We start from the raw sequence: 15,891 nt of genomic DNA, 5'->3' as shown, positions 1-15,891 counted from the left end.
GAATAGTCGGGCTCTCCTAGGAGAAATTTCAGTGTTTGGCTTATTCAACTTGTTGAAAGAGTACCTAGAAAGGGTAAATACAATGTAGAATTTATTCTTACTTGCAAAGTGCAAAAAGAACTTAGGTTAACTGATAGTATTGCCAGAAATTTCCATGAGAAAATTCAGGCTGGAAATAAGGAGACGTTTAAACAGAATAGTAAGATTCTGGAATAATCTTTCTGCATGACTAGGTGAGGCATTCAATCCCATTTAGTGTGAGTACAGAGTTTGAACATCATTAGATGATGTTATTGCCTACAGTACTAAATTTGGCAAGTAATCAAACTGTGATCCAGTTGATCTCTCCCAGTAGCATGTTGGTACATGAATAAAAAATATTCTCCTTCTCTCTTGTTCATCTTTACCATCTGACAGAAAATTTGGATCAAAGACCAAGTTGCATTTGGCACGTTTATTTTCCTTGTGCCAGTGTATTTTAAAAAAAAATCTGATGTGTGCTAATGAAATTGGCATTTCATTGTATGTGTATGAATATATTGAGTTCTCTATGAATAAGCACAACCTGCAATTCCTGTCTTAGCACAGAAATTTTATGTTACTTTAGGACTGTCCATTTTCTTTCTGTAAAAGGCAGTTAACACTAGTTCATTTTTCTGTCTTCTTTCTTGGTATTGTAAGCATTTTCTAATCCAGAAACTCATTCTTGCCTTGACCGTTTGTAGTGCTTAGTGCAGTAGCGTCCAAATTTTATTTTAATTTCCAAGACACCATTATAATGTGAATAACTGTTTCTTGAAATTAAAAGCTAAGAAATCTTGTGGGTTTTGTGTTTGTTGTGTTGTTTTGTTTTGTTTGTTTGTTTTGGGTTTTGTTTTTTTTTGATTTTTTTTTTAGTTGAATGTCATGTTTCTTGATGCCCTTGTTTTCACTTCAAGTATTAATCACTCCTCCCCCATCGTTATGTTCAAGTTTTCATCATGGTTCCCTTGTTACCCTTCTTAGCAGTGCTTGTCTTTTAGGAAAGCAGCTATGTTTATGCAGTAGAAACACGAAGTGTCTGTAATTGTAACTGTTGGGAGGTTTTTCCAACCTCCTTTTCTCACTCTGCTAAACACGGGAAGTTCAAAGACTTCTTTATATTTACCAGTTATATGATATATTTGGATGAATGAAAGCTGTATACCAAACTGGCTGGTAAATTTAGCAATACTAAAAACAATGAGAAAAAGTCTTTTACCTTTTATTGTAGTCTAGAATTCCACCTACAAATGATTTCAAAGTTGGTATGAAACTGGAAGCCCGTGATCCTCGCAATGTTACCTCAGTTTGTATAGCTACAGTAATTGGAATTACTGGTGCCAGGCTAAGGCTGCGGCTGGATGGAAGTGACAACAAAAATGATTTTTGGAGGCTTGTGGATTCCTCGGACATACAGCCCATTGGGACCTGCGAAAAGAAAGGGGGCATGCTCCAGCCTCCACTTGGTAAGAAACAAAGCTTCTAAGCTAATATGCATGTTGTGTTGCTTTCATGAAATTGATTTTACCTTTTTATCTTGGCAAATTCAATGGTACTAACATTTCACCAAACCATTCTTTAATTGAAAAAGAGGTAAGCAAACTAATTCAGGCTAAGTGAATTGTGGCTTTTTCTTCTTTTTGGATTATTTTGACATAAGAATGAGCAGAATAATTAGTGTGAGTTCTGTTGTTTTCTTTAAATAGCCCCTTAATATTAAATGGGATTGTCCGACTGCTTTCTCAATGATAAGCTCCACTGCCATGTGCCAATTCTACAAATGTTCCCTCATACACACCCGGTCTTATGAGTGTGTATGGATACAACATTCTATTTCTTGATGCTGTGCACACCCCTTTTAGTAGACCTTTATAGCAACCAGGGAAGGCTGACTCACCTTTTTCCCCTTCGGTAAATCAGAGCAAACCACTAGAAGGCGCTCGCTGTTTACCAGCCTGTGCAATGCTCCACTGGGCTGCCCAAGGTTCATCAGTTCTGCACGGTCTGGACGTCTTCTCGAACACTGGGCACACTGCTTGTGCCCTGGGAAAGGCAGCATAGGGTGGGTGAAGGTTGGTATTGCAGCATTCTGCTCTGAAGTAGGAAAAATAGCGCTCCGGAGCTTTAGCAAACCTCTAGCTTATCTTGTATGTGGTTCTCGTCTTCTCAAATCAACACACGTTGGGGGACATCTGATCAGTTTGTCCTGACTGATTTGTGAGCATGACGAATGCTTGTGAAAAAGGTGTACTTTTCCTATGCTTAGAAATAGTATCATAGAATCATAGAATAGTTTGGGTTGGAAGGGACCTGAAAGATCTAGTTCCAACCCCCCCTGCCATGGACAGGGACACATTCCACTAGACCAGGCTGATCAAAGCCCAATCCAGCCTGGCGTTGAACACTCCCAGGGATGGGGCATCCACGGCTTCTCTGGCCAGTCAGTTCTAATGCCTCACCACCCTCATGGTGAAGAATTTCTTCCTTATATCTCATCTAAATCTACCCTCTTTCAGTTTCGAGCCCTTACCTGTCGTCCTGTCACTACATGCCCTTGTAGAAAGTCTCTCTCCAGCTTTCTTGTAAGCCCTCTTTAGGTACTGGAAAGCTGCTATAAAGTCTACCCAGAGCTTTCTCCAGGCTGAACAACCCCAACTCTGTCAGCCTGTCCTCATAGCAGAGGTGCTCCAGCCCTCTGCCCATCTTTGTGGCCGTCCTCTGGCCTCGCTCCAAGAGGTCCATGTCCTTCTTAAGTTGAGGGCCCCAGAGCTGGACACAGTACTACAGGTGAGGTCTCACCAGAGCAGAATAGAGAGACAGAATCACCTCCCTTGACCTCCTGGCCACGTTCCTTTTAATGCAGAATATAGTTGGCTTTCTGGGTGGGGTCACATTGAGCTTTTCACCCCCAAGTCCTTCTCCTCAGGGCTGTTCTTAATCCATTCTCTACATAGCCTGTATTTGTGCTTGGGATTGCCCCAACTTGTGTGTAGGACGTTGTGCTTGGCCTTGTTGAACTTTGTGAGGTTCACATGGGCACACCTCTCAAGCCTGTCGAGGTCCCAGTATGCAGAATTTCTTTTGCCTTCCCTGAACAATACGAGTGACAACATTATGTGCCTCCCTAAACTGAGAAATAGTGCTTAGGCTTAGTCTTATTGAGGAAGTTTATTAAATGGAGAACTGTACAAAGGGGTTCCTTGATATATGATGAATAAATAGTCAGAGGTAACTTTGACTAACTGCTGGGGATAATGTAAGTGTGATAGCTCTTTTCTTTGCTCTGATTAACCTGTATATTTAAATCTACATTCTTGTACCATATTTGTTATAGCTTAAACTTCCAGATGTGAAAATCTTTAAAGAAACACATTGGTCTGAAAATAGATATGCTTTTAAAAAGAAGGAAAAATTATGAGCAACATTTATCTTGAACCCTGCTCCTTCACCCCAAAAAACCCAACCTGCAAGAGCAGCACCCTCTCCTCTGTTGTCCTGTTATCTTCTGTAGTTTTTAGGAGATGCAAGAAATAGTGTTCTTAATGTAAGAAATGAACTGTAAGCAGAAATTAGTTAGTTCTGGTTTTCCATATTATGGTTATAAACCACTTCTGGTTCGGTGTCATCAATGACACAAATGACAAGGCGGGTGCAGTGAAGAAAGGTATACCTGTTTTCTCTTAGTAGCCTCTCAAGAGACTTGTCAACCCAGCTTGTTAACAACTTTCAGATCTTCTGTTTGAAAGGTGAAGTGAAAAGTAACATTTCACTACAGGAGGAAACTTGATTTGCTTGTAGAGAAGCGAACAGACAGAGCAGCAGTTGTCATAACCAGAAGACACTTCACATAGATTATAAGGGTAGATTTCTGTGCCATTGTGCCACTTAAGAAACACAAGAAAAGCAGCGCAACCAGGGTGCCAGGCTGGAAGAATATTTGGGATAGGTAGATACAGCTTGAGGATGGGTTTTTTCATTCTGTCCTGTGAATGTATAGAAGTTTTGAATGAAAGCACTGGAAATTCTTGACACCTGAAGGAAAAGTTACTCGGTTTAACCTCTCTGAAGGTCTTGGTACAACCTTATAGAATTAATGCAGTGATATCAGTATGAAAGAGAGTTGTAATAGAGAAGAGCATACCTGTTCCTTCAGCTGCACTTATGTACAGTGTTAAATGCTTGGCTTCAGTTCAGGAGCACAGTGCCTTTTAAAAGATGTTTCTAAACCAGCCCGATGGGTATAACAACTCTGGTTATGTATAACGGGGACAGTCGGTCCGTTAAGAAGAGAAACTTTCCACGGAGACTGATGCCTTCTCTTCAGATACTGTTTCTCACTCTAGTTGGGTCAGGCTGCTTGTCGCTGACAAGCAGCTGTTTCCCCGCACCCAGGCACATAAGTTTACCTGCCCTCCCAACAATTGCTGATTATTCAGAAAAGAATGTGAGTGCCATTATTTTGTCCCTCCTGCACTAGATTTTTCTAGAGATAGGCTACATTCCAGCAGTCAAACATTCTGGCATACCTAGATACATGTTTGAAAAAGCCTTTTTGGCACTTTTACAGCATCCTGTTCCTGGGCAAAGCTGGGAGCTAATTGGGTGTATAATTACCTCCTGTTAGACATTTAAGCAACTGATTTTTTTTTTTTTTTTTTTTTTTTTTCTTGAGTGGTAGGGAACCTTCTGGATACTAATGTTCTGCTTCTCTCATAATAACTAGCTAAAATAGTCCCTCCTACCTGATTTTTACATAGGTTTAATTATGCATGTTACAAAAGGGTCTTGAGAAGGTGATTAAATGTAGCAAAGAGTTCCTGTTTCAGCCTCTTTTTTCATAAGTGAGCTTTAGGTTGTATAAGGACTCTGGTAGGAAGCCAGGGCTATAATCAGCTTAGCAGTCCTCAAATTATGACACCATTTATCAAATATGAGTTTTGTATTCATTTAGGTGTTGCATAGGTAGTTCCAACTTGAAAAGTGTTTATTCAACTGAAGATAGCCTAAAACTACTAGTTGAAGAACCATTATATCATGTAATGTAGTTTTAGATGACTTAATGACTTAACTGATCAAGAATTGCAAATATGTTCCACCTTTCTAGTTACATTTTCTTAAGAAAATCATCCAGGCTCAGTTATGAGGGAACTCATCAGTTCCTGACAGATTCTGGTACTATTTGCTTTGTGGAAATTTTTCAGTTTGCTCTATGATGTCTGTGTTTCTATAGAACTGTACCAGATGTATAACTGCTAACGACACAGAAAAACATGTCCACTGTGTGTGTTATCTTACTCACTGCTTTGAAAAGCACAGAAAGCAAAAGGCCTCTTTTTTTGTTTGTTTTGTTTCAACTGAAAAGTAGTTGATTCTGAGGGAAGATTATCTCGAATAAGAATATTTTCAGCCAAAACTTTGTTCTGCTTGAATAGGGTAGTTCATCTAAACAAATTTGATTATTTTTTTGTGCTTTTTATTCCCTTGTTAATGAAGAATATTGAGGTAGAAACATCTTCCAGTTTGTGTTTTCCAATATGGTACATGGATTATTAAAATGTTTCTGTTGTTCCCTGTTAAGTGTTCTTTGTTTTTAAGGCTGATCGTTTATTTATTTACTTACTTTAATGGGGGAGGAAGAAGAAAACTATTTTTTTGTTGTTGTTTGCTTGTGATCTGGTGAAAGAATTACAAGAGTCTTGAAAATAAAAAGGTATCTCCTCAATAAATGTGAGAAGTTGGAGCAGAGGATATTGTTTTAGAATGACAGCAAAAAGCAGTCCTGAAAAGTAAGCTAGGTGCTTGCACTGGGGAAATTCCACTGGACCAGGGTCCCTGTGGGACATCCTGATGATCTCCTGTACTAGAACTTGCATGTCATTAAGTTCTAGATGTTTCTCTGTAAAATCACAAATTATGATGAGTGATTCTACAGACAAATCACTCGGAACAGAAAGGCATCGCACAACTTTCTGCATGACAGCAACTCTATCTGTTCCTTCTTGGCTACTTTATTTTTGCCAAGTCCAAAACAGAGGGAATGAGGCATTAGTAAAACAGAATTTATGTCTTCTCTTTCATTTTACAAACTGAAAGTAGGATTATATACAAATAATTTATTTGTTACTCAGGGTTCCAGATGAATGCATCTTCTTGGCCAATGTTTCTCTTAAGAACTCTCAATGGAGCTGAAATGGCACCCGCAGCATTATTTAAGAAGGTAAGAAGAAAGGGACTGCTAGTAAACATCTTTGTATCCAATGGTTCATGGTTACATTTTTTTAACGAGGATGCTAAGATATTACTGTGTTGTCTGCCGCATGGGAAAGCAAGACTGTTATTTAAAATGACTTTGAACTGGAGTGTCAAGCTGCAAAGTTGGACAAGAAGTGATATGCTTCTAGTCCACTGGGTAGGCCTCTCTGTTCCTGAGCTGGGACTTCAAAGCATTGTGTGTCATTTAGAAAAATTGTGTGAGCTTGTTTTTTTTGTGTCTTGTGGATTTAAGATACAATGCATCTCGCATTTCTTAATAGCATCGTATTCATGTGCACAGGAGTAAAAAAAATTATACTGGGGAGTAAGAACCATTGGAATAGAGTGGAGTTTGGAAAGGTTTTGTTTGTCAGCAAATAGAACAGTTGGGTTTAGGCCTGCAAACACATTGCTTGCATGTTAACTTTATATAATTATATGAATTTTTAATATAAATTCTCTACGTTTTCTGAGGCGTGGTAAGTCATGCTTCCCTGTGTTAGCTTACCAGCACATCTGAGATGGCTTTTGGATAACAAGGTTGCTGAGGCTGAGGTGGTAAATCAGGCTGCATCGAGTCACAACTCCTGCTGTGGGAGTACACTTGAGGCTGGTCACACTGACTTGATTTTTGTTGTTCTTTTGTCCACTTGGAAATAGTCTAAGGCCAACTGAGTTAGCAGAGGCCTGTACATAATGTCCAATGCTAATGAATTTTTCATGGATTGAGAGGTGAAGCTTTTACCTGACAGTTATCAGTCCTCAGAAATATCCATTCCCTACAAACCTCCTCATCTTTATTAGCATGTAATAATTTCATTTTAGTGTCTTTGCTGTCTTGCTGCCCAGACATAATGTATTGGGTGCAATCTATTGCTTATGTAAATACCTTTAGTAGGGTCTTTCTGTCATGGAGAATTTTGCTATAATTATCCCAGCTGTGTTTGTTGGAACAGAATCTAGATTTGTTATAATGCAGGAGAGCAAAAAGCGAATTTGAAATATGAGTAAATTTCCTTGAATGTCTCCTATAACTTTTTGAGAGTGATGAGTATAAGATGCTGTTGAAGAAAAATAGAGGTTTTTCTCTTTCTTTTTTTTTTTTTTTTAATTTTTTTAAGAGGCCATAGAAAGACAAATATTCTACCATTCTTACTTTTGTAGGAGCCACCAAAACCTGTGCCAAACTGCTTTAAAGTTGGAATGAAGCTTGAAGCTATAGATAGGAAGAACCCATACTTGATTTGCCCAGCAACCATTGGAGATGTTAAAGGAGATGAAGTCTTTGTTACATTTGATGGCTGGAGAGGAGCATTTGACTATTGGTGCAGATGTGATTCTCGAGATATTTTCCCAGTCGGATGGTGTAGCTTGACAGGAGATGCATTACAACCACCAGGGAACAATGGTAAGATGACTAATAATATTGCTTAATTATTTTTCCCCTCAATTACAGCAGAATTTAAAAAAACAGCTGGCTGTATGCAGATAAGACTGAAGATTTGCTTTGTGAGTAGCTGATGAGGATGAAATGTTGTTACGTTTTCTTTATGTAGTTTAAAGCTAGTAGGATAGTTTCTGGGAAACAATTTTTGTGTGTTCAGAATAACTCTGGGAACAGGGTTTTTTAATACTGTTTTAATACTGTTAGGAAGGATTTTGATAATCTTTAATTTTTGTGTGCTTGTGAAGAATCTTGCACTTAAACTAGATTTGCTGTTTGTATTCTAGATAGTTAAATGCTCCTGTTTAATGATACTAATATATTTGCTGCAGCAGCACTTTATATTAAGGTAACTGCTAAGGAAGTAATGTAGTCTTTACTAATGCGATGATTAGAGATGTAAACCATACATTTAGTGTTTCTTCCTTCGTTCTCACAGAATTCTAGCTTGAAGCTGCCTGTTCTGAATGCTTTATCATCCTCATACCCTTAATGATGTTTGTTCACAGGGTATAGAGTCCCTTTAGCTAATAGCCAGTGTGCTTTATAATGTACAGCTCTCTACCTTAGAAAGAAAGGAAATGGAATAGAGAGGGATATCCCCGAATGCAATTTCTCTGCTACTTTGGGGACCTCTTGTCATGTTTCTGTAGTGTAAGGCTTTCATGTCAAACTGTTTGGGCTCTTCTGTCCTCACCCCCTTCAAATTCGTCAGAAAGAGAGGATTTTAAAGAGGGGAACCGTATTTTAATTGATTACTTTAATCTTGTTGACCAGAATAATTTGTTCTTGTGGTGAGCATTTTCACAGCTGGTATTAGGTGAGTAAGGATTAAGTAGACCAGTATCACAGAACCAAGGTACTGAAGGAACAGAAATAAGAAGGCAAGAAATGAGTCATGTTTCCTGCCCTCATCTCTGTTGATTTGGTCAGTCTTTTGCTGGCAGGTCAAGACCCGTATGGAAAATCTAGGTGAAATTAGTTAAGGGTATGTCTGCATCCTTGCTCTCCCCTGCCTGCCTGTACTGTCTGCAGTTACTGCCAGTGGTCGTGGCATCTGTCACCAGTCCGTTTTGGTGCATTTCGGCAACGGAGCCACTGTGGGTGTAGCTGTACAGGCAGATCCAGGTTGACAGAATCATAGAATCATTTAGGTTGGAAGAAACCCTTAAGATCATAGAGTCCAACCATAACCTAAGTCTAGCGCTAAACCATGTCCCTAAGAACCTCATGTGTCTGCCAGTACAAACCTGCAGGGAGAAGGCAGGGGGAAGTCAGCTGAGGACAATTTGCATTCCGTCAGAAGTCATCTAATAGGTACCAGGCTGACCGGAGCCTTAATGTTTCTGTGCTCCAAATCTGTCCAGCATCTTTCTCAACTTCTTCAGAAGGGTTGACCTTGTCTTGAGAAATCATCAATGAGATGTGTTGTTATGGTAAGTTAATTACATTAATTGTGGTGGAATAAAATGGCTTTATACAAAAGGGGCTGTGTAAATAAGTGGCGTAAATGTTTTAGAAGATACTTTTGTGACAGTTTAGATTGCTGAGTCCAGTTGCAGCTTCTGGAAGGAAGAAATATTAAATTGTTTAGTCTACTCCACTTTCGATGCTGAAAAAATGGTAATATTTTGAGATAATATGTACAGATATTTTTCTTGCCTGATTAGTGCTTCATAGAGATCAAAGAGTTGTTTAACAATTAGTTAGTAAAGTTGATTATGTATTCCAGTTGTTCAAGTAATAAATACCCTCCCCGCCCCCCAGTATTATGAAGTATGTTAACATTTTCTGAAGGCTTGAAATACCTACCCAGGTATTTTTAAGGATTCTCTTGCTTTGTTTTAAAAACAGTGACACTTCAGGCTTTAATAAAACCTGAAGCAAGGTTCTTACAGACTTGTAGTCAACACTGAGGATTTTGGACATGTGATAGCAATTGGGGGTGGGGAGGTGCAAGCTGAGGATTTTGTTATTTTTAGTTCTAAAAGTAAGCCCAAAGTGAACTGCAGTGTGTGTGCTCTTTTTTTCCCCTCTGTTCAGAACATAAAGAATTTGTTCTTTCAATTTTGCCTCATGTGCTTATCTTTTACATTCAGTTTGTGCTTGTTATATGGACTTATCAAATTTACATAGCTAGGTGAAATATTTTTTTTTTGCTCTCAAGTTATGCTTTTCACTGTTATTTGATCACTTTTGAGCCATTAAAGAACTGTAATGATAGTCCTTTATTAAGATGTAAATAATAGCTTCAAGGAGAGTGTAATCAAGTCATTTCAATTCAGAAATATGATAATGTTGTCAGGATTCTTCATTGAGTCACATTAACATTGACTACTCCTGTTAAGGAAGAAAGTGTGACAGATACTATAGTGTAGGGATTCACTTTAAATATTATAGTATTATTCTGGCCTGGACTTTTTTCCTGAAGGTTAGTTTTGTATTTCTGTGTTGAATTACTGTATTAGGAAGTGAAAATAATTGACTGAGTATGGCTTAGATTTCAGAGTGTTTATCATGGGAAGTATTCTTGATTTTTTTTTTTTTTTTTGGTAACTGCTTTTTTTCTGAAAGCATTTAAACAGGTTAAGTAACTAGTTAAAGGACTGAGAAAAGAAACAAACAAAAACTGAACCAAAACCAAACAGGTTTTAGTGACCAAGCAAAACCAGTAGCCTGGAATCTAACTATGAAAGAGATAAATGATACTTTAAATTTCATCCCTACCTAGGACAACTATTTCCTGCCATGGGATTTATATTTTAGGGTCTAATTTAGCCCTTTGAAAGAGAGGTGAAATGCAGTAAGGAACACAACATGAAAATTACGGAAGATTTTTATTTCAGGTGTTTACTGTCTTAGCCATTTAGGATGCCCAGAGAGACTGTAGGACCTCTGTCATGGGAAGTTTTTAAGAACAGTTTAAGCACAGGCTTCTTAGGTATGGGTGAATTTATTTATAGTATTTATTTAGTATTTATAGCCTTGTCTTGTGTAGCTCGCATTGGTTTTAGAGATATAATTCAGGAACTAAGATGCAATTATTAGAAGATAAAATGGAGAAGATAGGTGAAAAGTTGTTTGGGGCCACCTGTTTTTGACATTTGGGCCTTAATCTTTGTGTTGCTGTTTTGGTTTTAGTCCTTATCAAAAAATGTGAATGGCTGGGCGTCAGGGTATGCGTACAGTGGTATGAAATGTAGCGCACAATATTTATACTAGCAGAAGCTGTGCTTAGCTAATGTTGTAATTTGTTTCCTTAGCAATATCTCTGGTAGCAGTAATTTATGTTATGTATGGTTTGACACCAGTGCCTGTTGTTGGCTTGGCCTGCTGGCCCAAGGTTATTATTCTAAGGATCATTTTCTCTGTGTCTCTTGGTCACTTACGTGCTTTTAGAGATGACTTGTCACTCAGGAACACCAATGTGAACTACAGCTGGTGAAAGAAGTCAGCATGATAGAGTCTGTGCTAGATCAATCTGACAGACCATCTGCTCTATCAGGCTTTCTCCAACAGTGGTTGAAAGCAGATATCTGAAGAAAAGCGTAAGCATGTAGGAGAAAGGTTTGCAGAAGTAATCATGAAATCTGGCTGTTTACGACCCAGCACTTCCCAAGCTCAGAATAATGCCTTTATTCTGAGTACCTCCTGGAGGAGCTCAATCTATTTTATTCCGTTATATTTTGAAGACATCTGAACTTTTAGCACCTACAGCATCCTTTAGTAAGGAGCTCTGTACTTGAGTATATGTTCTGTGGAAATGAAGATATCCTTTTTCTTGCTGGTAGTTTCATTTGTTGTCTTCATGCCTTGTACTGAAATACCTTCTTGTAATTCTAGTACTTGTGCAGGAAGAGACAGTGAATAGTCATTCCCTAATTACCTTCTTCATGTCCATCATAATTTTGTAGACCTATTTTCTAAGTTCCCTCAGTTATCTGTATTCCAAACTTGTAAAATTCTGTTCTATTTTGGTTTTTCTTGTTCTGGGATCAGTTTAACTATTCTGATCACCCTTGTTTTTCTGTACTGTTTCCATTTCAGCTATGTCATTTTTGAGCCACTGGAACCAGAAGTATCCAAGGTACTTAAGACTTAGTGGAATTGTGGTGGTTTCTGTATTTTTTTTTTTCCTGTTCCTTCTATAATTATTCATGAACTAGTATTTGGGATTTTTGGACTACTACCAAGCAATGAATTAACACTGTCATAGAAATACTTATTTTAATTCTAAGATGTAATTTTTGTATGCATCAGCTAAAACGCCATCACTGATCACAGAAGCTGGATTCTTTTGAATTACTGGACACTGGATTTCATCTGTTACTTCCTCTGCTGATCAACTGCTGAGCTTTGCAAGATCTTTTTATATGTTTTTACTGACTCAAGTAATTGTGCAGCAGTTACTGCTGTCTCATGCTTTATTCTTGTCCTAGATCATATATGAAACAAATGGCATAAGCCCAAGCAGAGGTTCTCGTCAGGATGTCTCTAGAGTCCTTTCTTGACTGTTGGAGACATTTCTGTTTATTCCTGGCCACTGTTTGGTATTTCCCAAGAAATTCTGTAGAAAGCTCATGAGGTTCTTCCCTCATATTCATTGCTAACTAAGGATTTTGTTAAGAGACTATGGTGTGAAATCTTGTCAAGTACAAATCCTCAGACTGCATCACTTGACGTTCCATTGACTGCTTGTTTATTGACTCCTTAAAAAAAATAATAATAGGTTTTCGAGATGTGACTTTTCTCTACAGAAGCTATGATTGGTTCTCCACCAATACATCATATTTATCATTGGGTTCACTACCTCTGTTCTGTACAAAAGTTTTTAGCAACTTGGCCAGTACAAACATCAGGTGTTCTGCCCATACCTCGCTGGCTGCAGTGCTGGCATCGCATTAACCACCTTTAAGTCTCTGACCTTGAGGCAATTTTAAGGACAAACTTACAGAGCACCATCAGTAGGTTGGGCATTTCATCTTTTCGTTTCCTTAGAACTCCTGCCAACTCTCTACTGTTAGCTTTTGTCTCCATTTCCTGACTTTGACTACTGGTACTTCATGTCAGGGAACTTGTTTCAAATCCCTGTGAAGAGGGGTTCTGATATGGGAACTGATATGATGGGCTTTGTTGGAGTCAGTATGAACACAAAAAAACCTTCCAGTCTTCTTGCTTTAGTATTATCTTCCATATGTGCTCATTCTGAAATTTGATCCTCTGTTGAGTGTATATAACTTCTGCTTTTGATATACTTTAAAAAGGTCTTTTAAGCTTGATGTCTTTTGAATTTTTTCTATTAACTCTTTTTCTAGGCCAAACATATTATCCTTTTCTATTTAACCACTGTAGACTGTCGTTTTTATTTTACTCAATTGGATAGTAGAAAGCTGTTACTATGTCTAGGAATATTCTTGTATTGCACTGTAGTTACCTGTATCTGAGGCTTACGACTGAAGTAAACAGCAGATGACTAGAGCTTGTCAGAGCATTTTTGGTTTGCTGTTTCTGTATAAATTCATTTTACTGTTTAGTCAATACATGTAAATGGAAGTTACTTAGGCAACCCACTTTTTATTCATAATAGAAGTAAAACCTTTTCCATAAAAGACAGAAAACAAAAGCACAACTGGGGACAAGCCATGTGGGAAATGATATAGTTTAACCTGCAAAGATTGATTTCAGTATAAAGTAGTATTTATAATTAAGATGTGAACAGATTCTGGAGAGGGATCAGTTTCTATATATCCCTGATCCTCACGGTCTTATGAAGCTGGATATTTGATGGATAAAGGCGGTGCAAGAACTCGCATAGGAGGAACTGCTCTCTGTGCTCTACCAGAGAGAATTTGGGTGACCAAAGGAAGACGATGTAGTAACCTAAATAAACAGTGATATGCTCTATCTTTTATCCTTAGTCTCCTCCCTCCCTCCTTCCTCTCTCCTTCCTCCTTTCTCCCCCCACATCCACATCGTGTGTCACCTGATTGCTTTTCTCCCAATTCAGTGCATTTATTGTCAGTGAGAGCAATCTTCTTTCATTACGCTAATCAGCCTGTGATGTTAAAGGTCTCCTTCAAAAGCTGTCTGCAGCAATAAGAGTAATACAGGCTCAAGCAGAGATCAAAAAGTATCTTATTTGTCTGTTTTATGATTTGTTATTTTAGTTTTATTTAATTTTCAGATGTGTTCTCAATGCTTACTTTGTGCAGATTTTTCCAAGCTAGCTACTGGAGATGCACTTCTCTGTTACTGAAAATGAAATTATGTCTAAATAGCTGTGCTGTATTTTCAGCTGAGTTGCACACGAATGTGCCACATCAATATACACTTAAGTACTACTCTGTAATGCTTTCAGATGAAACAAAAGTGTTGGAACTTTAGACAGAGCTACAGTTAGATCTGTGGAAAGACTCTGCGTTGTTTAAAGTAGCCCAAAAGAATCAGATAAGCATGGTAATTCTTAAGTTTCATTAAAGAAAGAAACAAGTGTTGAAATGGTACCATTTCATACTGCTGGAGGTTTCATTTTTCTCTCAGTGCAGCCAGCTTCTTTTTGTGAGCAGGTCACAGTAGTTAAATCAGGCACATACAGTAAGCAGATTTATGCTGTCTTCAGAATTGTACATGAAAAACTCCTCAGTGCTTCAGGCTAAAATCTGATTTGCCACATTCTCTCACATGTTAAGCTTTTTTTATTTGGTAGTAATGTTTCTTGGCATCTTGCAGCACGACGTGGATGGTGCTGCTACAGGGCAGTTAATCGCTTAAGAAAATATAAAGGTTTTGCCTTTCCCATAGCTGTGACTTTACAGTAAGTCTGGTTTCCTTGCCACCTTACCATGTTTATTTAGAAGGTTTAATTTTCTTTTAAACTGGAAGTACTACAACACAGGTATTTTTGACTGTAATGTGGAAAATATTTTTTTAATTTGCTCTTGTTTGAGTATTGTGGATACTAATGTCAACAGGGCTTGTGTTGCCCAGCTAGTGGATGGGATTGAGTGGATGTTTTCCAAATCTGTGTTAGTACATATAAGCTATGTTAAGAATATCAGTGCTGTCATTCAGATGCTGGAAGAAAACAAATTGGGGCTTTGCACTAACCATGCTCTGCATTTCTTTTTTCTTCCCCTGAAGCTTGTTACATATTGCTGCTTCATTTTCGGCCCATCTTTCATCCTGCTGATGCTATTTGAGGAAAACCAATGCAAAACGGGGCAGAATCAGCATGCTGATTCTTTACTTCATCATTACTAAAACTCTGACTCGATATGTAGAGCTAGGCTTTGCCAGGCTTATTGACAGTTTCAGCAGCAGCACACCTAAACTGTCTTCAGGTAGCTCAAGTTCGTGCTGCTTTGATAGTTTATTGGGTATTTACTTGCTCTCTTCCTTCTCGACTTATCAACAAAATACAGGTTTGGTTTTGGTTTTGTTACTGATAGCAGAAACTAAAATCTAGAAAGAAGAAAATTGCAAGCAATGATGTCCATGTCTTGCCAAGGTGGATGTCGAAATTTCCAAGTGCAATGTTGCTTTTTAGATATCAAAATGATGACTTGTAACTGATGTTCTATCATAGCAACATATCAGTTAGTATTTCGCAGCTACCTCTTAACCAGAAGTAAGCCAAATACAGATAGAAAGAGGTGTCATGTGTTACAGACACTTATGCTTTTGTATGGCTCTCTTGTTCAATTGAGACATAAGGACATAAATTTTCATAATCCTTGGCATGAGCTGTTTTGAAAAATTGCTAATCTTTTCCACATCCTTTCCCAGTTGTCAAAACTATCATGCTAATAACTTGCTGTATTAAAGAAGGTTAATTTTATAGTTAATATCCTGGGCTAGAACTCAGGAGGTATGTTTCCATTACCTCCACTCACATGGATTTAGGGTAAGTTGCTAAATCTCTTCAGCCTATTTTTTTATGCATAAATGAGAGAAGGGCCAGGTTTTTATATCCACACAAGAGCATTCAGCTTGCGTCTCAGTGGGGAACAGGAACAATACTACAGTACAAATAGAATCATTTCTGTCTTAAAAGAAATTCAGGTTTAAACACTGAATTACTGTTTTTAGCATCCTAATTGGCAGCTTCACCTATGGTAGCAATGCTGTATGGCAAATGCAAAGTACGGCAAAATGGGCCCCCACCTTGCTTTGTG

At 38.1% G+C, this 15,891-nt stretch overlaps 1 protein-coding gene across 7 annotated transcripts in view; it reads left to right on the top strand.

Moving 5' to 3' along the window:
• The window catches only part of SCML2 (Scm polycomb group protein like 2), a 77,074-nt gene that overhangs the window by 33,009 nt on the left and 28,174 nt on the right, over positions 1 to 15,891 (top strand). For all 7 annotated transcript variants that reach the window (XM_082070477.1, XM_082070478.1, XM_082070475.1 and 4 more), the window contains 3 exons: positions 1,253 to 1,487; positions 6,150 to 6,238; positions 7,438 to 7,681. In XM_082070477.1, the coding sequence (XP_081926603.1) occupies positions 1,253 to 1,487; positions 6,150 to 6,238; positions 7,438 to 7,681 (568 nt within the window). The remainder of the gene's footprint in view (positions 1 to 1,252; positions 1,488 to 6,149; positions 6,239 to 7,437; positions 7,682 to 15,891) is intronic.

The sequence above is a fragment of the Streptopelia decaocto genome, assembly GCF_964273445.1.
Source record: "Streptopelia decaocto genome assembly, chromosome: 1".
Classification (NCBI taxonomy): Eukaryota; Metazoa; Chordata; class Aves; order Columbiformes; family Columbidae; genus Streptopelia; species Streptopelia decaocto.
This window is presented reverse-complemented; position numbering and strand designations above follow the sequence as displayed.